The 23981-nt window shown below is 45.8% G+C and overlaps 1 protein-coding gene across 7 annotated transcripts in view; it reads left to right on the top strand.

The window, feature by feature from the left end:
- SLC23A2 (solute carrier family 23 member 2) overlaps positions 1 to 23981 on the top strand; it is a 133121-nt gene that overhangs the window by 44289 nt on the left and 64851 nt on the right. For all 7 annotated transcript variants that reach the window (XM_042931559.1, XM_042931561.1, XM_042931556.1 and 4 more), the window contains one exon: positions 12741 to 13001. In XM_042931559.1, coding sequence (XP_042787493.1) covers positions 12894 to 13001 — 108 coding nt within the window. In that variant the 5' untranslated portion in view covers positions 12741 to 12893. The remainder of the gene's footprint in view (positions 1 to 12740; positions 13002 to 23981) is intronic.

Genomic DNA, 23981 nt, shown 5'->3' with positions numbered 1-23981 from the left:
GAAATTACCAGGAAGCAAAATTAATCCCCCCCCTTTCATGGAGCTGAAAGCAGTGTGGGTGGACTTGTTCATCTGAACAGAGTGTTTGGAAAGATAGGTTTTAATTACCCTTGTTTGTATGGGTTTGAGAAATGTAATCCCAGCGACTGGTTGGTTTCCACAATAGAATATCCAGGTGCCACGTAGAAACCTGCTACAGACTGAGGGTAAGCAGGCCGAATTAGAAGTGTGCAGTAACCGTTCGTAACCAGGTGGTGGCTGTTGTGTAATACAGATGGATAGCATTTCTGACTAGGTGGTGTGGTTATACAATTTTGGCGAGCCTGTGTGGGTTATAAAAGCTGAAATTCCTTCGGTACCTGAAGCGTCTCAGGCTGAGCATTAGAACGGTCCCAGCCCAGCACAGATGCCAGCAGAGAGTTGGTGGGTGGGATGCTAATGAACGAATGTTTTTGTGGACAGGGTAAGATTTCCTTCTGCAGGTAAGACCATTTCTTGGTACGTGAACTCTGCTTTGGGGGAATTAGCGTCTGTGTCTGTGTCTCTGTCTGCGTGTGCATCTGGGGCTGCAGGGTCCATTTCCGCACGCACGCATCTGTGACCATGTGCTCCCGTCCGTGGCTGTGTGTCTGGTTTTCCGAAGATACACAACTATGTCTGCGTGTGTGTCTGTGGGCGGGTGAGGAGCCTGCAGCTCCAGCTTGCCCAGCTGTGTTACTAGAAAGTCTCCAGCCTGAGTTTCGCAGTGCCGTCTGACAATATTTAAATAACCGAACATTAACATTTATACAACTCTTAGAAGGCAGTGCTCTTCATTAAACATGTGAGAAAGAGTGACCTTAGAACCCCATCTGCAACAGCTGAAATGTCAGATACGGTGTGTTTCAGGTGCTCGTTTACCTTGTCTGAGTGAGGTCCAGCCCCCAGCCATCCAAGGCTTTGTGTGCCTTTTATGTTTTCTTTTATGCAGAATTTTCAGGGTTCAAGGAAAACTAAGTACACAAACAAAAAGGAGTACAGACTAAACAAACTTCATGGAGAGCTGGAGTCTTTTATAGATGAATACATCAATTTTTTAATCCTTTAAGGTTGGGGGATTATCAAAATGTTAGGTTCAGACACTAAAAAAAAAAGCTGTACATCTGTAGCACAGGATTCTAAGTGGTTGCAGTCTCTGTATTGAATGGATATTTTTTTTTTTTTTTTATGAATTAGGAGGAATATGTTCCTTTGCAGAAAAAAAACCTATATATGACATACTCCCAGGCATGAGATGTTTATTGACGGTCAGGGAAAAGGCTCCCATTTATTGAAGGTCAGGGGAAACCTATTATTTTGATCACTGTGTACTTGGGATTAACCTGGAGAAGAATTACAGCATCTCAGCCCCAGGTAATTGCAGTGCAGTTTAGGCAAACCCACATTCAGTCATCAGGTAGTCCATCAGTGTAGGTGAAATTTCAGAGTGCCCTTTTCCTTATCTTGGGAAAGTGTGTGAGGAGGAGACAGAAGTCTTGATAAAGCGGGGGTTGCGTGAGGAGAAAAAAGATAACTGCAGAAGAGATTTGCAGATGTAACGGACGGTAGGAAAGAAGCAGGTGGTGGAGGGGACTGAGTAAAGGTGCCAAAGTCCAGCAAAACCAAGCAGGTGTCATGGGCAGTTAGTTAGGAAAGGAGGGAAGGACGAGCTTGACCTCTGTCTGCAGGTGAGGGAAGGAAATCTGGCTTTGGCACTGGGGGCTGGAGGAACTGATAAGAACGTTCCAGAGAGGAATGGTGTAGTCTGAAGAGTAGTTCAGAGGGAGGGCTGATAAGTACATTGAGCTTGAGGCGATGGGGTGAAGGATTGTGGGAAATGCTTCTGCTAGCACCTGAGCCTTTCCCAGTCCAGGCAGCCGTGGCAAAGCAGTTGGAGGTGACTCTGTGCCTTCCGGAGGCTTCCCCTGCAGGAGGAGAGGGAGCACGAGTCCTCAGTTGTGCTGGAAAGGGAGGGTGGAGCCGGGGGCTGGAGCAGCACCGAGGCGGCCACAGGGTTAGCAGGGCACAGCCATCCCTAGAAGTCACCTTAGCACTCAAGTTTGTCTTTGTACTGGGAAAGGGGTGGTGGGGGAGCTGGCAGATGGCAAAGGTCCTTTGGAGGTGTGCTGGAGGAGGAAGCTTTTTCCCATTCCTGGATAGTAACTGGGAGGCTTTTCTTAGCTTCTTCCAAAATGACCTTTACACGTAACTGTCTGGGCCTCTGGCGGGTGCTCCTTTTCGGAGCCTCGTGCCGTTGGTGTCTAAGGATGCTGGAGCAGCTCTCATGCTCTCAGGATTGCTGTGCCTGCCACTTGCCCTTGGCTTTTGTCCAAGGGAAAATCAGCCTCTCTGCCTCTGTTTTCTGAGTTGTGAAACGGTGAGAATAATAGCCCTTCCGGTATTTTTGTAGGGGTTAAGTGAAATCCTATTTGTATCTTGGATATAATAGGCAGTCAGTTAATTCTGAGCATGCTTTTATCTTGCTGTTAAAATTCCGTACAAAATTAGCTTCCCAGTGGCTCCTAAAACTACCGATTAATAATTTAAGGTAGTCTTTAAATAAAAAGAAAAAAACCCACTTGTACAAAATGATATGTTAAATCATATAGTAGAAGTAAACGTGATAAAACTTGATTTTGCTTGAGTTTTCTCAAATATACATTTATATTTTAATTCTGGCCTATATTTTAATTTACTCCATTACCTGTCCTCACCTCACTTGTCCTGGGCACAGGATTTCCCTGAGTGAATCTGGAGGGCAGGGACAAGTTTTATTTCAGATGTATGACTTGCCTCTGGGAAAATGTTCAAGTTTTCCTTAAATATTTGAGTGCCTTTTATGTGGTGGGCACTGTATCCCTGTCCCTATCCCTGCCTGGTCAGGGAGCTAGACCTAGAAGTCATGTGCCATGGAAACATGGAAGGGGGGCAGCAAACCCAGGGATGCTTCTTGGAGGAGGAGGCTTCTTGAGCTCCGACCTGGGAACCGCAGGTCATTGTGGCCCATGTGGATGGTACCTGGGGTGGGAGAGGCATCGTTAGGATAATGAGGCTCAAGGTCTTGTCATAATTGTGTTTAAAGAAAGTTTAGGGAAGAAATTTCTGCTGGATGAGATCAACTGCAGAAGGTGTCTGCCAGCTACCACATTAGGTCTAGAAGAACAAGGATCACTGATGAGTTTGTATTTTAAAGCCCCTACACCAGCAGAACATTAGCTGCTTTGACCTTTTACCGTACGCCTGACTCCCGTCTTCCCCTAACTGAGCAGTCGATGAGTCAGCGTCTTGCCCTCTGGATCCCATGACCGTCACTTTTCATGGCTCAGCCTGTGTGTAAACTGACATCAGCTTAAATCCAGTTCCCTCTCAGCCTGGATTTAAGAGCTCTCTTAGGATTTAGAGTTCAGTTTGGGTCTAGAGCCTTTTCTGTACTCGGGCCTCTCGGGCCCTGTCTCTAGAAGAGACGGAAGGGGTCTTCTGCAGGCACAGAGTGTTCTTTAACGTCTTCTGTTTCATTTTAGCAGTTGGGGGTTTTCACATTATGCTTCATAAAATACTTGTTTTCGAATAGGAACGATCTTCCCTTACCCTGTGGTGTTCCAGGAAGATCTGCCATGTCTTCCCAGGGGGCCTTGCGGCCGAGGCCCCCGACTCCCATTTTCAGGGGACACCCAGGTAGTCCAGCAATATTTGCCCGAAGCCTTTTCTTCCGCCTTCAGAGCAGGGTTGTCACATGGGGGCACCTCATGGGCCCCAGGGGTGTAACCTCTCAAGGACTGTTCCTCCTGGAGTTCTCAGCAGGTTTCTGACATGGAACCTGGCAGCCGACTCTGGGCTCCCTTCCGGAAATCCAGGTTTTATCCGGCTTCTTTGAAACTTCTCCTCCTGAGACAAAAGTCTACAAACCGAGATGGTGACAGAAAGCTGTCACCAGCTCGTTGCGGGGATTGGAGATTTTCTTGATAGCAGCCATGGAGGTCGTTTGGTATAGGGCTCTGATAGATGCTGAAGAAGGGCCACTCGGAGGCTTTTGTTCTGGGCCGTCTCTTCCTATAGCAAGGATATAGTATGACACTTTAGCAGTGTCTTCATCTTGCACCACTTGGACAAATTATTTCTATGGGTATGTTACTTGAAGCCCAGAAAATAACCTGATTTAAATTGGGTACTTGGAATATGCTTTCTATGTCACTCGGCAGGGCATTAGTGACATCAGTGACTTTTAGGCTTGTGTATGTGTGTGTGTGTTGACTGAGCCACAGTAAAGTATTTTACCTTGAAACTAGACACCCTTGTCTCATGAGATGTGCTCTGAGGTTTTTTTGTTCTGCTAAATTTCATCGTCTTACAAATTCTGGCTGAGATCATGGCCCACTACTAGTGGGTACTGACTGGCAGTTTGAAAAATAAGAGCAAAAGTTCTTGGAGTGTTTCGGAAAAGGCTGCGGGAAGATCGCCCTCTCCCCGCCCCCCCCCCCCACCTGCCCCCGGTTATACCCCATGACCGTAACTGTCATCACAAGATCAAATAATAACCACCCCTAACTGGTTCATTCGCTGCTGCCTAAAGGGAATAATAATAGCTAGGATGAATGTCAGGATTGTAAACTTTCTAAAGCAGGACCCTATGTATTAGGCAACCATTTAAGTCCTTTTATTTAATTAAAGGGAGTTGAACATCTATAAGTTGAGGATATGTGTTCCAATAATCCTTTTTTGTCTTGGATTAAAAGCATTTAGGTCAAATGTTAGCATTTAACAGAATTTAATGGAGCAGCCGCAGTTCAACTATAATCCCCTAATGATGGGATTTAAGCAGAGAGAGCCACGGATTGGCTTTTAAAATGTGCTTTATCATTGAACCTGGCCGGCTCTGAAAGCTCTTGTTTGTACCTTGGTAAGAACCAAACTACCACTTGGCAAGTTGAGGTTTTGAGTTTCTTTATCCCAAAGTTTTCCTTGTTAGTCATACTCTCGGCTGTCTGGGTAGGTTGCTGCAGAGAAAGTAGTTTTATCCCACCCCAGGTTGTCCATCAAAAGGTGGGGGTAATCTGAGGACCGCTAGCATCAGAACGTTTGTGCGTTTGTTAAAAATGTTCCCGTTGGGGGGGTTGCGCCTGGGTGGCTCAGTCGGTTGAGCGTCCGACTTTGGCTGAGGTCATGATCTCACTGTGAGTTCGAGCCCTGCATTGGGCTCACTGCTGTCGGCTCTAAGCCTGCTTGTGATCCTCTCCCCACCCCCCCCCCCGCCCCTCCCCTGCTTGTGCTCTTTCTCCCCACCGCACCTCAAAAATATTAAAATGTTCCCAGCTCCCAATATAGGTCTACAGAATCAGAATTTGGAGGAGGGAACATTTTTTAAGTTGGTGGATTATGGGAGTTTTTTAATTGTTTTTTTCCTTTGAAAATTGATTTTTACCAAAGTATAGTTCACATACAGTAAACGGATATACATACAGATGGAGCCACCAGAATCACAACCATGGTGTAGAATATTTCTTCAGTGTTTCCTTCCTTCTGCCTATGGGAGTCCCTCCTCCCTTCTGCAGTAGGTCCCCACTATCTGCTTCCTGTCACCGTAGATCAAGGAATCAGGCAGCATGTCCTGGGTCCAGCTTCTTTCATTCAACATAGTGTCTGTGCATTTCCTCCACGTTTTATGCATCGGTATTTGCTTCCTTTTTATTGCTGAGTATTTTTTGTAGGGACCCACCATGGCTTGTTTATCCATTTGCCTGTCGACGGAACTTTTGAGGTCTTGAATTTGGGGCTGTTATAATGAAAACAGCTTTGAGACTTTGTCCACAGGTATTTGTGTGGAAGAAGTCTGTATTTTGAATAACCTTCCCACGCAAGTCTTAGGCATATGAACTACTGATTCTTTCTATTCTTTTCTTATTCTTCTTGTATCATTTTGGAGAACTGTAAAAGTTGGATTTGCCATGCATTTATGTTTTTGATGTAGTATTCATTCAGTGCCATCTATATGGGTAAATGTGTAGTTGATTAATGTTTACTGAGTATCCTGTGCTCAGAGCTGGGGATATAAAGATGAATTGTACACAGGAGAATTCTGCCCTTTGGGAGGACTCTTAGTGGTTCCTTCATTCAGCCATTAAGTGCTTTGGACTAGGTACTGCCAGATGGTGATGGGAAGACACATTTTCTTAGGTTTTGCTTCCAAGAAACACAAAGTCTTGGTTAGTAAACTCCGGGAGCAGCTCAGCCTTTAAATTCTGTTTGGATAGTACCATCATACTGCCAAGTCAGGTGGCTGTGGGAAGCCACAGTAGGGAGTCGACACATTCCTGAACAGCAGAGAAATGGTCAGATTAAGTGCAAAAGAAAGGATCACTGGCTGAATAGTTGACCAAAGAAGTGCTGGTTCAATGCTGTTATTCTGCATTTGTTCATGATTATTGGTGGTTCACTTCCTGGAGAAGTGGAAGCTTATTAAATAAAGATCTGAATATTTTACTTTCCTACTTGTTCATAGCAGCATTTGCCAAATTGCTGTTTTTCTACCCTGTCAGGCTGCAGATTTATTTTGAGGTTGAAAAAGATTTTTGTTTTTAGGAGCCAGTGATGGCTTCCTACTTGCTTTAGGATAGTGATTTAAAAAAAAAATTATTTATCTTTGACAGAGAGAGAGGAAAGGGCAGAGAGAGGGAGAGAATCCCAAGCAGGCTCCACACTCAGCGCAGAGCCGGACGCGGGGCTTGATCTCACGAACTCTGTGAGATCATGACCTGACCCGAAACCAAAAGCTGGACACTTAACTCACTGAGTCACCCAGGTGCCCCATAAGTTTGGAATCATGCCATATTTGTCCTTCTGTGACTGGCTTATTTCACTTAGCATAGTCTTATGCATGCTATTTTTTTTAAACCTGATTCTTTACATAATATAAGGTGAACATCTTTCCATGTCAGTCATTATTTCTGTGTCCTGTTTTTACTGACCACGTGGTATTTCTTTGTAGGAATATACCATAATTTTGCCATTCAATTTCCTAGTGTTGAATATTAGATTTTTCCTGATTTTTAGTCTTATTAATAATGTTAATGTGCACAATTTCATACCTAAATCTTTGCATCCTAATTAACAAATATTACACAGTAAATATATCTATTAATATTAGAAGTGAACATTAATAGGCCTCTTTTGATACATATAATCAAATTGCCTTTTCATTAGCAAATTTATTTTTCATTAGGAGTGTAAGTTTGTCTATTCACTGTCTTACAAATAAGGGATTAAAAACAACCCACATAGGTTAAAAAAAGTACCTCATTTTAATATACTTTCATTTGAGTTAGAAAAATTTTTTTTAAATGTTTATTTTTGAGAGAGACAGAGCGTGAGTGTGAGAGGGGCAGAGAGAGAGGGAGACACAGAATCTGAAGCAGGCTCCAGGCTCTGAGCTGTCAGCACAGAGCTCCATGTGGGGCTTGAACCCATGGAATGTGAGATCATGACCTGAGCTGAAGTCAGTCACTTAACTGACCGAGTCACCCAGGCATTCCCCCCCGCCCCCAGTTTTTTTAATGTTTATTTATTTTGGGGAAAGAGAGTGTATATGAGAGGGGGAGGGGCAGAAAGAGGGGGAGACAGAATCTGAAGCAGGCCTCAGGGGTTTCTGTTGTCTCGTCTGTTTGTCAGTTTTTGTGAGCTCCCCTGTTTATTCCAACTTTGTGTTAGGGTTCCTATCTAATAGAGCACATTCTTATTATTTTTTCAGATATTTGTGGCTATCCTTATTCTTCCACAGGAATTTCAGCCCCCTTTCTCTTCTTTTGGGGTATTAATTTTTATTGAATTCATATACATTATGTATATTGGAAAATGAATATACGAATAGCACTCTTATTCCAGGGTTGAGTCTTTTTTTTCTAGTTATTTAAATCTGCTTTATGATCCCTAGTAATAGTTGACTGTTGTATAAATAAAGGTCATGCACATTTTTTGTGAAACTTAAGTATTTAATGCTATAATTGCCGTTTTTAAAAATGTAATTTATTGTTAAGTTAGCTATGTACAGTGTGCTCTTGGTTTCAGGGGTAGATTCCCGTGATTCATCACTTCCATGCTCATCCCAACAAGTGTCTTCCTCAATGCCCATCACCCATTTCCTCTCTCCCCAGCTCCCCCACCAACCCTCAGTTCTCTGTATTTAAGAGTCTCTTATGGTTTGCCTCCCTCTCTGTTTGAAACTATTTTTTCCCCTATAATTGCCATTTTAAACAGGATTTGTTCATCCTCTTGTCTTCAGGGGTCAGTAAACTTTTCCATAAACATCTCAGGTTTTCTGGCCCAGATACCCTGTCACGTGTGCTTCTTCCTTGCTGTTGTTTACCACCCATGACAACGTAAAACCCACTCTTACCTGGGGGCCCTGCAAAGCCAGGCAGGGCGGTATTTTGCCAGCTTCAGAACCAGACGCTTGTTGCTGGCATTTGGGGAATGTTTGAGCCAATCAGCGCCAAAGGAGCTCTGCTCACATATTTTGTGCCTAGCTGGCTACCGGTAGATTCTCTGACTTTCCTACCTCTTGGTTGTGGTTCTGATTTGCTCCTTTCCTTTCAGACACTTCCTCCTCTTTCTGTCAGTCGAATGATCACAGTGATGTCCACACCCTGGCTTGTCCCTGACATCCGTGCATCCACGGTGTTACAGATGTGGTGAATGTTGGCTGTTAATCTCCTTTTTCAATTTAGTAAGAGTATTAATCCAGACTGAGTCTTACATTATATTTAGTACCTTTATTTTTTCACAGCGTATTTATTCATTGCACAAATAGCGGGCAACCTTCAATACAGGTGCCGAATTGAGCCGCGGGAGCCAGGGATACAGGCAGTGGACGCATGGTCTGGCTGGGCAGGCAGACATGATCTCGCTGTATCAGCCATCCTCACGCTTCCCGGACGCCACGGTGAGGTGGCGAGCAGAGGAAGCACTGATGGGAGTTACCCCGATGGAAGGGGACGAGCTAAAGGGTGTCAATTTTGGAGGCACTGCCTGTACGTGAGCTTGAGGGCTCGTGAGGGACCCAGCAGCCGAGAACCTGAAAGATGGAAATGACGGCGCAGTGGGGCCACGCTTCCCAGGAGGCTTCACGGTGACCCTGTGGCCTTGCTGAGGAATTGGACTGTTATTCTCAGGTGCATCAGGACACATCAAAGGGCACGCTGGCTGCGCTTGTGTGGACAAGTGGAGTGCTCGAGCTAGAACAGGAAAGGGAGGCCAGAGGCGGTAGGGCTGTTGGTAAGGTGGTGGTGATGCCATGCAGCGCCTGGAGGGTACAGCTCTGGGAGCTCCTGCTCTGGGGCAGGTGGGGGCTTCAGCCCTGGAGAGGGAGCTTGGTGGTCCTTGCCCCGTTGGGGCCCCCCCAGAAATCTCAGGTAGGGCAGACGGCACACGGCAAGTCGGGCGGCTGGGCTTCCAGGCCAGCCTGGGCCACGTTCGCTCCAGGAGGGGGGCCGGGGGTCTTGCTTGTATAAACGCTGTTAGGGCAGGAATGCTGATTAAAGTTTGAATCCTGCTCCACTGCTTTTGGCTGTGTGTCCTTTGGCAAGTTACTGAGCTGCTCTGAAGCTTACCTTCCCCTTTTGTGGAATTAGTGGAATATCATGCAATACCGTTTCCTACTTAGGAGGACAAGGGGCTGTTGATCTGGTGAGGCAGGTGCTTAGCTAGGAGACTGGTTGTCGCTCTCACTGTGTCATTCCTCGTCCTTTTCATCGTTAATGAGCCCCATCACTCATCCCTCAGCTCCTCCTTTCCCTCATCACCGGGTCAGGGGCAAGATAGCAGTGGCTTTGCTTTAGTCTTCCTTTTGCAAGGAGTAGGAAGAGGGGCGATGGGGGGCTGGGGGCAGGCAGATCTTCCCCAGTGTTGGATTCCCTGGGAGATTTTGCCTTTTAACACAAACTTTAAACCAGACCCTAAGCTTCCCCCCCCCCCCCCCCCCCCCGCTTTTGTCTTTTGCTGTTTTTTGCATCTGGGCCTTGACATTTCCCCACTCAAGTTCAGCCTATGTGGATGAAGCACTCTGCTGTGGGGTCTGGCCTTGAGACTGTCTTCTTCACTCTCAAACACTTGAGTGTGGAATGCTCTGTCACCTGGAGACTTGTGAGGATATCTTTCTGTGCTCATTGTTCAGTCTCCTCTCCTTCTTCCGCTCCCTGTCTTACTTGAGAAAGGGTGTCCCCTCTTCCAGGTCTGGGAGCCTTCTACCCCAAAGCCTCTCAGTGCATCACTGTCCTGTACAAGAGGCCCCATCTCCTCTTGTTGCTCACTGGGCTTGTCTTCAGGGTACCCCAAAGGGTGCTGCTCTGCAAGAGACAGCAAAGGCAGGGGGTAGGTCCCAGTAGAGCTCACAAGGGCCAGTTAAACATTCGGTAGAGAAATAGGACACGGGGTACTTGATGGAAAGTGGTCTTGCAACGGTGGAACTGTCCCCCTTTGTTCCCAGTCATGGGGGTAGTCACATTTGGGATCTGCCCCATGCATTGTAGGATGTTTAGCAGCACTCCTGGCCTCTACCTATTAGATGCTGGTGGCTCTCTCCGGGTTGTGATGGCTCTAGACATTGCCAAATGTCCCCTGGAGGGAAAGTCACTCCGGGTTGAGAGCTGCTGCTTTCAACAGACCATGGATAGGATATAACCAAGAATGCAAAATGTGCATGCATATTTAAACCAAAAGAGCCCCTCCTTGTCATGATCTCATGGTTCGTGGGTTCAAGCCTGCATCTGGCTCTTTGCTGACAGCTTGGAACCTGGAGCCTGCTTCGAATTCTGTGTCTCCCTCTCTGCCCCTCCCTGGCTTGTGCTCTGTCTCTCAAAAATACACGTTAAAAGAAAACTAAAAACAAGCAAAAAAAACAAACGAGCCCCTCAAAAAAGTTTGATATGTGCATTTGATTCTGTTCTACTTGAGGCAACTTGATATTCTGGCAGCCGTTTCCTTTATTTTCCCATCTTGCACTCTACCAAACTATCAAATTTTGTGTGATTCTCTTATCTGCCTATATTTCAGTTTTTCCCCTGGCTCATCCAAAGTCATTATTGAATGAAAGTCTGTAACAGAATTCCCTGAACAGGAGGTTTTCCTACTTGTATTTTGTCTGTCTGTCTGTCTGTCTTTCTTTCTTTCTTTCTCTCTCTCTTTCTTTCTTTCTTTCTTTCTTTCTTCATTGTTTTTACTTATTTGAGAGAGAGGGAGAGAGGCAGGGGGTGGTGGGGGGGGAGAGAGAGGGAGAGGGAGAGAGAGAGAGAGAAGGAGAGAGAGAGAGAGAGAGAGAAAGAATGCCAAGCAGGCTCCATGCTGGAGCCTGGTGCAGGGCTCCATCCCACGACCCTGGGACCATGACCTGAGCCAAAATCAAGAGTCGGGTGCTCAACTGACCGAGCTACCCAGGTGGTCCTCCTACTTATATTCCTAAACTTTGTAGGTGTGTCTTCACATTTGCAGGACCGTTTGGCTGGGTTATTTCTTCTCAGTTGGAACAGTAATTGGCGCTGAGATCTGACATCGTTCTAATGAGTGTTCTGTCCCTTCTCACCCCTATCTGATTGTGGTTCTTTTTTTTTTTTTTTTAATAAAACGTTGGGCATACTTAGGCATGTTTTATTGTACACATGCCAATCCTTGTAGGGATCTTATGTGTCCTCTCATTTCTGGAAGCTGAAATTCCCCAAATGCTTATTAATTTTTGGGTGGATCTCTTTCATTGTGTAAGTCCTGCTTCTGTTGTTTGACATTGAGTTTTTAATTTTCTTCACTGAAACTTGGCCACAGAGAATTGTTCCAGTGATTTCCTACTCATCTATTACTTAGATTTTTTTCTTAGCCTAGAGCAGTGCACTTTTCCTCCTCAAACAATATCAGTTTGAGCATTCCAGGCCCATCTTGTGCTCCTTCCCCTTCCTCCCTTATCTCTTGCCTTTTTACCTCCTTTCCTCTATTTTGTCTTTCCGATTTCCTGTTTAGGTTTATGTTGTCATTTGATTGATACGGGATGTTCTGGCTCTGTGTTTTGTGTGGCATTCTAGCCCATTTAAAGGTCATCTTGACATGTTCTCGAACTCTGGTCATTTAATCCTGGGTTCATTTTATCTCCCCCCCCCCCCCCTCCTTTTTTTATGCTTTTGAATGCCTTCCCCTACCTTTAATTGGGCACCTATAGGCAATTCGGAATTTTTGATATCCTGGTAAATTAGCTGTGGTTACCACTAGTGACATGTGACTGTTTAAATTCAAATCAGTTAAAATTAGATGCAAGTAAAAATTCCATTTCTCTATTGCGCTAGCCACATTTCAAGGGCTCAGTACTAATTGCCTTGTGGGTAATGACTGTTGGATTGGACAAGGCAGATACAGAACATTTAATCACTGTGGCAGGTTCCATTGGATAGTGCTGTGCTGTGAGATCTGTACCATAATGCATGTCAGAGAAATCCCTGTGCTGCCTTTTCATCTTTGTATTTGGGTATTTCTGATGGTCCAGTTCAGTGGTCCCACTCTCCAGGGGGCAGTTCAGAATCTGTGTGACTGACTATAAGCAAAATAGTGGGGACTTGAAAAGTGTGATTAAGTGATATGCTTTTTTGATGTTTGGATGTGACTTACGCTCTGACTTCTCTGCAGGAAATGCAGTGAATGTGTGTCCTGTGCTGTTTGTGTGCTCCTGGTGATTTGGCTGCTTCCTCTCTTTCTAGGTGCTAGAGATGGCACTTGTGGGGCTCATCTCTGCCTGAGAATTGGGTGCTCCTGGCACTGGAAGAGCCAGCTCAGATCCTGGGCTCCTCGCTTGAACAAGCCTTCTCTTCCAGCCACTCCAGTCCAACGGCCAAACTACTCATTTTCTCTTAATGATGGGTATTGGTAAGAACACTACGTCCAAATCCATGGAGGCTGGAAGTTCAACTGAAGGCAAATATGAAGATGAAGCGAAGCATCCCGCTTTCTTTACTCTTCCGGTAACTATGTTCCCTTCTTTCTCTCCTCTTGAATCACTCTCAAGTAGTTTTTGTATTGAATCAGCATAGGATTAGCTTTAATACCCCTGTTGTCAGTGAAGGTTAAGGCATTTGAAAACCAAATGCTTTTCACGTGAGATAGTCTTTGGGAGCCCTGTTGGCTGACTCAGGTTTTGGCTCTACTACTTTCTGCCCAGTCACCTGATGGGATTAGCTCCAGGAAGGAAGCATGCATTGGCGGGAACATCATGAAATCAGCCCAGTGCTTACTGTGTACTGGAGCGTGCTACGAGCTTAATTCTGTCTCCAAAACTGTGTTCTACCGAAATAACCCCAAACCCAACTTTGTGGACTTATATTGCAAAGTAGGAGAAGGAATGGATGACTTACTATTTGGAACCTAAAAGTCCATGCTTTGTATTATGGCAGCAGCATCCAAGATGTAGTTTTATCTGGACAAGTGTTATCAGTTAGATAAGGCTGATTACACACGTTCATTATATTCAATGCTAATATTTTTCCAGATGCAGGATTATGATTTGATGTGTATAAAGTTACCTAAAGTGTTGGTTCAAAAAAGGAAAAAGCTCTTCAGAGAGAACTTGCCTCTGGCTGTTTTTCTCTTAATACTGGAAATGAGGTTAAGGGCAAGAATACCTTGTCCTAAGATTCCTTACTGAATGGTCCTGGAATTTGCCTCACTGTGGCATTAACTCAGGAAGAAGGATGCGAACACGTATCTTTAAGCACATTGATTGACCCGACTTGTATTCACATTTTGGTTTTTTACCCTATTAATTAATTCACAGAGCTGTCTCAATGATTTTACACCTCACATCACTGTTTTCTTTCTTCCTATAAAGTGAAAATTTTAAATGGTATTTTCTGCTGTGTTGAAGGCTTAGGATTGACATAGACAGTCTTTCTAGAGAAAGAGGCGAGTTGGTTTTTCAAGTTTAAATAAGATCATCTTTGAAAAATGAAAAGGAGCGTTTTGTGCCTGGTTATCAGTTTGCCTCTCCTGTTGCCTGAGAGCCCAGCAGACCGCTCACCCTCACCCTCTACTTGAGAGAAAAAAACTGGAGCTTCCTTGGTCACCCACCCACCTTGTCGTTATGGTCGAGTTTTAGGTTGACTTATTTTCATATTCAGATTGTGATACTTTACAGTTTGTTAAACCCACAGCATTTGCTGTCCTTTTTCATACTTATTCCCCTGTTTGTTTCCCTCTCCCTTCCTCTTTGCTCACTTTTCTTTAAAAAAACAAACAAAAAAACCACTGAGGGTCTGTGAACGGTCACTGCCTTCATCTTTGTACATCTGAAAATAACTGTATTTTGCTCTCAACTCTTGGATGAACTTCTGTTAATTACACACTAGAGCTTTCTAGTCGGTCTGTGTTTCTCTTTAACCGCATTCTCATGGTTTGGATATCTTTTTCTAGTGACGATTCTGGATGGATTCCCCAGTGTTATTTTCCAGTTTACTAGTTCCTTGTGTATGGTCATGTGTTTATGTTGAATTTTTGTTGCATTGATTATAGTTCTTGTTTCTGAGATTTCTGTTTGGTTCACTCCTATTTTTGGTTCTTAATTTCTCGTATGTGTGTTTGTGTTGTTTAAAAATGTTTTTTTATTTAAACCACCGAGGACCCTAATGTACTTATTTTAAAGTAATTCTCCAATTGTTCTATTTATCAAGAGGTGTGAAATCCTCTTCTGAGTGTTTCTTTTGAGATTTTCTCCCCTCTCCCCTCCACTTCCCACTTCTGTTGCTGTGGTTTTGCATTCTTTCTTTCTGGATCCAGTCGAGGACCAGGTCGTATGGCAGAGGTCTTACTCTCTCCCTCAGTGGTGCCGACCATGACATGACCTGCTGGGTCCTGGCTTTGAGCAATGGACCTGGTTCTTTTCCCCCTTGTGTGGGGGCTCCCCAGCTCCTGTCTACCAGCTGGAGCCGAGGGCTGCCTGACCGAGGTCTGTTGGGCTCAGAGCCCTGCCTGGCCCAGTGTCAGCCTATTCGTTGCTTTTTATGTTTCTTGTTACAGAAAGGTTTGTCTGTTTTGGGTTTTTCCCTCTACTGTTCTTTAAATTATTTTTTTAAATATTTATTTTATTTTTGAGAGAGAGAGCAAGAGTGTGCAAATGTGGGGGGGCGGGGCGCAGAGAGAGAGGGAGACACAGAATGAGAAGCAGGCTCCAGGCTCTGAGCTGTCAGCACAGAGTGCAGTGCAGGGCTCACAAACCTGCAAGATCATGACCTGGGCCGAAGTCAGCACTTAACCGACTGAGCCACCCAGGCACCCCCTCTACCATTCTCTACTTGCTCCTGCAAGTACATGGGAGCTGAGAACGTGGACATACGTGTAGTTGGATATAAACATGATGTACACCTAAGGTCGGTTTAACATTATAGCAGTTTCAGTAGGGAACTTCTGGAATTTTTACCGCTGTGTGGGGCTATCAAGGTAAGTATCAAAAAGGGGGATAAAAAGAAGACAACTAGAGTTGGCATCATGGGCGTGAGCTTCCAGGAGGAGGGGCTGTGAAGGGTCAGCACACGCACCACCTTAGAAGCAGGGAGGTCAGGAAGTGTATTCACACGAGCGCCTGCAGGGCATATGAGAAAGCAGAAGGCCAAGCAGCAGGAAAACAGATGAAAACAAAAGTCTAACAAGGAGTGTTTGTTAAAGAAATAGTTCACGTGTAGGAAAGCTGCATTGCCCGTATTTAATCACTAGTGAAATTGCTGCCTAAGAAAGCTTAAGATAGAAGACCATTCTGCATGATTTGCTTGTTAACAGGACAGGTGTAAGGGGCTAGGTCACAGCTGCTCTCTTTCCACTGTCCAGCTGGTAGGATTATTTGGGTCGCTGCCTCTCTGCTCTCGGGATGTACATCTGTATCTCCCTGTTCCTCGTCCCGCCCAGAAGGTCTCGACGCTAATTTCATTGAATCTGACAACCTGAGAGCTAAAGGTGGCTGTAGAACTCTCCTGATAGTTCTATGGGAAGGTGAAGTACACGGGTTTGCCCCAAGCCTACAGTTCACCTGGTGCATTAGCTCGACTTTTCTATCAGTTGGATCACACAGGCTCTTGGCTCCAGGTAGTTCACAGCTAGTGAGGAAGACAGGAGCTGCACGTAAGCAGTACTAATAACAGGTATGGTGGATTGATCTGCTGACTCTAACAGGTGTTCTTGGGGATGTTCTTAAAGAGTTGGGATGGGCGGGGATTGAACTGCTGTAGCTGATGCTCTGGCCAGAGCGAAGGTGAAAGATGAGGCTCGGTCTCTTGTTGCCTCCAGCTCCTTGTCACTGTGAGCATCTGGCTGACTTGGTGATTCTGGTTGTGTATTGTTTTCTCTTATATGACATGGCCTCTCTGTGCACCAATAAATGATACTTGTCCTTTTCGCCAGATCTGTGCTGCCTAGCACAGTAGCTGCTAGCTACATGTGGCTATTTAAACTCATTAAAATGAAAATCTGAAATTCAGTTCCTCAGTCGCACTGATCAAGTGCTTGACAGCCTCACGAGGCTACTGGTTAGTCCATCTCTTTTTGCTTGCTGGTCAAGGCCTTGCCAGACTAAAATGCAGGCTCTTATTTTCATGTTTGCTTTGGAGTCAGAAGCTGGGGCTCAGACTGTCAGCTGTTACTGTGTGAGAGATCAGTGCCCAGAGGCTGGGGCAGCAGGAACCAAAGCTGGCTGCTCCTCGAACCATATTGGGGAGGTCTGCTGGAGCAGGCTGCTGGAGGTGGGGGTGGGGTGCTGAGGATCTTCTCACTGGAGATTCTCTTTGGCCTCCTGTGCTGAATAAAAGCTTCCTCAAATGGGGCAAGAGGTGACTTTTGAGAAACTCACATGGAAAGGGGATCAGAGTTTCTTTAAACAAAGTAAAATAATGGCCCATGACAATAACTTAAAGAGAAAAAGAATAAATCCATACATAGAAGAACAATGAATAGGTCACAGGAAGAACCAGAGACTTGCAAAGCCCTGGCATTCAGAGAAGTTAGATCGTGTGATCAGAATTGATATTAAATAGGAGAAACATAACAAAAGATCTCCTTATCCCATGGGAATCTTGTTAGGCAAATTTGTATGCTTTTAAAGGCAACTAGGAAATGTGTCAAATGGGCGAATGCCATGTGGCAAGAAATTAGAACCGGAAAAACCACAAAAAGGCTTGAACCCTAAGGACACCAGCCAGGTAAAGGTCATGTGTTTGCTCTGCAGTTCTCCTGTGTCGGTGGCTCTTGTGTCATCTGAACCCGGAGGGGTGTCCAGGGGAAACCAAGTTAATAGCCTGAACTTGGTGTTGGCAGAGGCCCACCGGTAGCACAGCCTGTTGTTTCAACACGTTGATGTTCCAGTGCCAATTTCACAGCTGGCAAAAAGTGTTTAGGGTTCCTTAAGGTTTTGTGTCTTCTACTTTTTCTAATAGCCTCTGTGAGAATATTGGGGTCTCCTCTCGTGGGTGCCAAGAGTAGATTGTTTAGTCTGGAGATGTTAGGGGTATGGACTGAATAGTAGCTTCATTAGGTTCAACTTGTGGGAGAAACACTCATGGTTCATACAAATCCTCCATAATTTGTTTCCACTTCCCTAGTGTGTTTTTCTCAGAGTCATATAATGGCAAGAACCCATAGGGCCCCCAGTGGGTGGGCACCACATAGAGCGTGTAAAAAGCCACTACACCCCACTAGGAGAGAGATGGCAAGTCGGCCCTTAGGGGCCTCTGCCCAGCCACGTTATGGTCGGGGGTGGGGAGGCTGTCACAGATTCCCAGGGGAGAGGACCTCAGAGTCCTGAGAAATGTCTAGGTGAAGCAGGTCAAGAGGAGGGAGACCCAGGGCTGTTCAGCTGGGGAACAACATGGCCATGCCTTGTCCTGGCACAAGCTTAGTACCGTCAGAATACAGAGAATGGAGGTGGGGAGCCGGGGAGCCGATGAACAGTTGTAGCAAAGTTACTTGAGCTTTGGGGTAAAGAATTCCTGCCTCAGGTGCTGGGAAAGGAAAGCGTCTGGAGATAGGAAGCCCAATGCGGTGTTACGGCAGTCCAGGTAAGAGCCGATCGTGGCCTGGTCTGGGAAGGCAGGCAGGAAAGGGACTGCTTCCTGCAGCAGATGTTCACTAGGTGCCCACCTGGTTCCTGCTCTCTTGGCATTGACTTCCACTTGTGGGAGGAGATGGACAATAAACAAAGAAGTAGAAGCATCAAATGGCAGCCAGTGACAAATTCTGGAAGGAAATAAATGAAAGAAGAGGGATAGTGAGGAATGCAATGTGAAGTCCTATAGGGATCACCTAGGACCTGTAGGCCATTAACTAACTCATCCCTTAAAATGTGCTGAGTGCTTCCCACAGGTTTAAGGCTCTGGGGAAACAGTAGTGAATTAAACAGACAAGTCCCTGACGTCTCAGAGCTCCATGCTGGTGACAAGTCAGGAGTGCATGCTAGAATAGTAAATCAGGTGGAGATGTTAGATGTTGACAAATATGAATGCAGAAATAAAATAGAGAAGAAGGAGAGAAACTGCTAGGAGTGAGGTGTTGCATGTTCAGCTGGCCAGGAAAGGCTGTGTTGAGAAGATGACATATGAATAAAGGCCTGCAGGAGTTGAGGGAAGCCCACCGTGGCAGTGTGTGGGCAGCAGGTGCAAAGGTACTGAGGGGGAGGTGCCTGGTACGTCTGAGGGATCCTGAGGAGGTGGTGTGGCTGGACAGAGGGCAAGAGGGGGTCAATAGCGATTATGTGGGCCGCGTGACCCTGCTAAGAATTTTGGCTTTTCCTGAGTTCAATGAAAAACTGTTGGAGGGCTTTGAGCAGAGTGGCATGCCCTGCCTAGTTTTAAAAGGCTCTCTCTGGCTGCCAAGAGGGGAGCAGACCAGTCAGGAGTGGGCTCCCACAGGGCGGTGAGCTGACGGTGGCTCCAGCCAGGGTGGAGGTGTGGGGGTGGTGAGAAGTGGTCAGGCCCTGGAGCAGAGCTGACTGGATGAGGATAGAAGCAAGAGAGGGCAGGCGAGAACAGCTTCAGGTATTTTCCCTGAGCATCTGGAAGAATTGGCCAAGTACTGAGGTGGATGGAAGACAGGTGAGTGGGGGGGGGGGGGGGTAGGGGCAGCTCAGGAATGTGGTGTTGGCCACGGGGACACTGGGTAGGAAAAGGGCTCAAGATTGTGGTGCTTAGGGAAGCAGCATGGGTGTTTGTAGCGGGAGAGGGTATTTAGAGCCAGGGAATTGCATGGTATCACCTGGGAGGTGATGTCGCTAGGGATGTAAGGGGGTCTGAGGGCCCAAGAGTGTGTGGAGGTGGAGGAGGGCCAGCAAAGGGGACACATAAGGAGTGGTTGCTAAGGTGGGAGGGGAACCAAGACAGCAGTGTGGTGGGCAGCCAGCCATGAAGGCATTGTGAGCCTCGTGGGTGGAGAATATGGGTGGGCTGTAGGATTAGCCAGGGCAGGGCCTTTGCCAGGTGAGGGCCAGAGAGGACAGTGGGTTGAGAGTTTGTGGGAGAGCGGTGGCAGGGATGTTCCACCAGTCCCAGTGGGGTAGCAAGGCCATGAGAAGGCCTGCTGGGGTGGAGAAGCTGGGGCCTGGGGTCCTTGGGGGCACCTAGAAGGAAAGACAGGTGGGTGGGGAAACAGGTGGCTCTGAGAGGAGCGAAGAGGTAGACGTGACAGTGACGAGACTTGGTGTCGGGTTGGATGTGGGCAGCAAGGTCAGGCTGGAGGCGCTGGGGTTGGGCACTTGGGGGCGTGGAGGCACCTGTCTATGAAATAAGCACAGGTCTGTTGTTCCCGTTCACACAACAGATCCAGCTCCCCTGATCTCCCACACGGGGCCTGGTTTGGATGGGAAATTACATGGTCACCTTGGTAACAACCAAACATAAGTATATGAAATCGCTGAGAACATTTCAGCTCTTTCAGAGAAACTTTCTGAAAAGTCTGCTATATGATTAGACCCTGCCCTGATTGTAAAAGTAATATGCATTCACATTAGGAAATGTGGCAAATACAGCAAAGCATTTAAAAATGAAAGAATAATTTTGAATTGGAAGGTTATGGAATTGATCAGAAAATATCTTTGGGTCCCCTGCCTCCCACCTTTATAGTTACTACAAATGAATTTTTCTCTTCCTGTAAATTTACGCTTCTGCCAGATTTGGCCACTTCTGTAATCCAGCAAACCAGAGAAAAGGAGGGCTTTCCTTGTTTGCTGCTGATCTGGGGCATTTTATCAGCACCAGTAAAGACATTGTCCTTGTCTTTTAAGTTACAGGTAAAGGAGGGAAAGTTTAAACTTCAAAGTTGAAGTAGAAGAAGGCGATGGATCGTGAGAAAGTCTGTGAAGGAAAAAAGGAGGTCATTACATGAAAGTCAGAGAAAGAGCCCTGGTCTAGCCAGAGGTACTGGGTGGGGAGGGCAGCAGCCCAGAGCTGTACCATGTAAGAGGGCAGCCAGGGAGACAGGTGCCCGTTTCCCTCTTTCTTGTCCCTTCCCCCTCCTTCCTCTCCTTCCCATTCTTTCCCTTCCCTTCTCTTGCTTTTTCTTCTTAAAGGGAAGGCAGAGATAGGGAAGGGTGGGTAAAGAAACCATGTAATAATGACTCTGATTCCTCCAGGCTGCTGGCTCTCTGATGGCAGATTTGAACAGGCTCATCCTCAGCAGTGAAAAGAAGGCACCAGATTTTTTTGGTGCAGATAGTTCTATTTAAAAAACTGAGTATGGAAACTTCCAAAATGTCCTTGTTCTTGTGACTTAAATGCCAGGTGCCATGGGGGTCTCTTCTGATGCATTCCTAAATAGAGGGCTCGGAGTTGTTAGCTCTTAAAACCATTAAGTCTCAGCTGGATGGTAATAATAGTTGTCTTGGGAAATGTTCTCTTTCAGAAGAATAATTAGATTTGGGATCGAGAGTGTGATTCTGACACCAGTCAGAGGATGAAGAGAGTATGTTTGCTGTGGTTCCCAGAGAGTTGGTTTAATTCCTCTTCCTCCTGTAAGATAAGAGCTTGAGTCTACTGCGTAGTGGCCAACGTAAGGGAAGGGATGCTCCTGACAGGTCAAAAATGAACAGCCAAGATTGGCAGCATAACTTGCTGTTTAAAGTCTGTCAGTTGGAAAGATTTTTTAGGAAGTGGGATATGCTGATACATGCTTTGAAATAAAAACACTGAAAAGATGGGATGCAAGTGGTTTTGATGCATAGTGTGAGAGATTCTTTCCCTTCTGTCTTTAATGTTTGTTTATTTTTGGGAGAGAGAAAGAGAGAGAGAGTGGAGGAGGGGCAGAGAGGGAGACACAGAATCCAAAGCAGGCTCCAGGCTCTGAGCTGTCAGCACAGAGCCTAATGCGGGGCTCGAACCCACAAACCGTGAGATCATGACCTGAGCCACAGTTGGACGCTCAACCGACTGAGCCACCCAGGAGCCCCTCCCTTCTTTCTTTCTAGAGTTCATGTTCTTAAAAACTAATTTTAAAGATTTTTAAGTAGTCTGTTTGGCCAGCATGGGGCTTGAATTCACAACCCTGAGATGAAGAGTCGTGTGTTCCATCGACTGAGGCAGCCAGGTGCCCCATTAAAGTGAATTTTTATGCTTTGGTTTTGAGATTTCAGATAGTATTTGATACTTCAGCTTTTAATTCAAATAGACCTTTGGTAGTTTTAAATGAGAGATGTTAGTAATAAAAAAAAGTTCACCTAGTAGTTGGGACATAGTTTGGTATAAATGATCACGAAATAACAGAATTGGTGCAGTCACTTCCTAGAGTAGGTTTACAAAGTTGAGAAGCGTTTTGGCTGACTGTCTCTTAATTTTGTGTGAGGCCAGATCCACCGAATCCGGGCCGTAAAGCACATCTTGTCCATTCTACTCTTACTCGATGCTTGCTTTGTGCTCTGAGTTTTACCAGATGTGACTGGAGGGCAACAAAGGTAGTTGCCTAAGCTTCCCCTTCCCCACCCACTTAAGCCCCCTCACCATTCGCGCCATGGCTGCGGCCTAATGGGGTACTCTTGGGGTCCTCATGTGAACCTCCAATTGGTCTCCTAGCTTCCCAGCCTTGTTCTTTGCAAGCCCTGATTGTCATTCCTGCCCATGTCTTTTGCATTCCTAGACTGTTTGAGGTTTCTTTCTCTTGTACGTGTTTATACCTCCTAAACCTGCTACCTCTAAGTTCTCCACCCCTAAACTGTGTTTACCTAAGCTAGGTAGGCAGGCTCCCAGGCTTTAACAATTACAGGTTAGGTATTTCAGATTGATTTCTTTACCATAATCTAAGTCCATAATTCTTTTGGCAGAAAAAGCTAATTTCCTGTTAGGATTTGATACTGTACTTGAGATGGAAGATAGGCATTTAAAAAAGATACGGATGTTCGAAAGCATCACGTTTCGCCCCAGGCTTCACGGCACAGACATGGTGCTGGAATAAAATGGAAGTAGCGAGAAAACTGATGTGTTCTTTTACTATATATTTTTTATAGTTTACATCTGTTTCTTTTATTGTTTCATTATTTGTATAACTTCTTCATTTACAAAAGAAGTATGTCCATTGTGGGAAATTTAGAAACTATGGAATGATAGAATGAGGGGAAAACCAAATCATTTAGAATCCCATCAGCCAGAAAAACAATATGCTTTTTTGGCATGTTTCTTTCTAGACATTTGAAACAAATATTTGGGGGATGTTTTATCAAGTTCATTCTCCCTCTCTCTACCCCCGCCCCCCCCACTGCTGTAAAAAGCCCTTTAACTTCTTATTATATCCTGGCATATTGATGCCATTGAAAACATCATTTGTACTTGTGACATAATAGCAAATTGTGGTTCTAATTTATCCACTGTCCTTGGGACCTTGGGTTGTTTCTCAGCCTTTGCCAGAGCAGACGTTAGCCTGCTGTATATTAACCTTACTGCAGCAGTTTATACTCCCAGCAGTTGTGCGAGATGCCGCCTCCCCTGTGCCAATAATAGGTCTTAGATTTAAACATCCGGGGCGCCTGGGTGGCTCAGTCGGTTAAGCGTCCGACTTTGGCTCAGGTCATGATCTCACGGTCCGTGGGTTCGAGCCCTGCGTCGGACTCTGTGCTGACCGCTCAGAGCCTGGAGCCTGTTTCAGATTCTGTGTCTCCCTCTCTCTGACCCTCCCCTGTTCATGCTCTGTCTCTCTCTGTCTCAAAAATAAACGTTAAAAAAAATAAATAAACATCAGCAAGTCAGGGGCTCCTGGCGGTTCATTTGGTTGAGCGTCTGACTCTTGATTTTATCTCAGGTCATAGTCCCAGGGTCATGACATCGGCCCCATATGGGGCTCTGAGCTGAACGGGAGCCTGCTTGGGATCCTCTGCCCCTCTCCCCTACTCACTTTCTGTCCCTCTAAAATAAAATTTAAAAATTAAAATAAGGGGTGCCTGGGTGGCTCAGTCGGTTGAGCGTCTGACTTTGGCTCAGGTCATGATCTTGTGGGTTGTGAGTTCGAGCCCTGCACTCACAGTGCACAGGCTCTGTGCTGATAGCTCAGAGCCTGGAGCCTGCTTTGGATTCTGTGTCCCCTCTCTCTCTGCCCCTCCCCCACTCATCTTTTCTCTCTGTCTCAGAAATAAACATTAAAAAAATTTTTTTTAATTAAAAAAAAATCAGTAAGCAAGAGACTGACATCTTATTGCTTTAGTTTTGAATTTTAATGAGGTGGAACACTTCTTCCTCTGTTCCTCTGCTGTTCATATTCTTTCCTTTGTTAATGTCTGTCTTCTCTACCCCAGCCTCTTTACCTCTTTTGCGCTGTAGCAATGATTGGAAATGCCACAGACCTATTAGAAGTTACAATTGTAGCAGTGCCTGGGCGGCTCAGTTGGTTAAGCATCCTACTCTTGATTTTAGCTCAGGTCATGATCTCATAGTTTGTGAGTTCAGGCCCCATGTCCAGCTCTGTGCTGCAGTGCAGAGCCTGCTTGGGATTTTCTCTCT

This window comes from Panthera leo, chromosome A3 (assembly GCF_018350215.1).
Source record: "Panthera leo isolate Ple1 chromosome A3, P.leo_Ple1_pat1.1, whole genome shotgun sequence".
In the NCBI taxonomy this organism is placed as follows: Eukaryota; Metazoa; Chordata; class Mammalia; order Carnivora; family Felidae; genus Panthera; species Panthera leo.
Note: the sequence above shows the minus strand (reverse complement) of the source record. Positions and strands in the feature narration are given on the sequence as shown.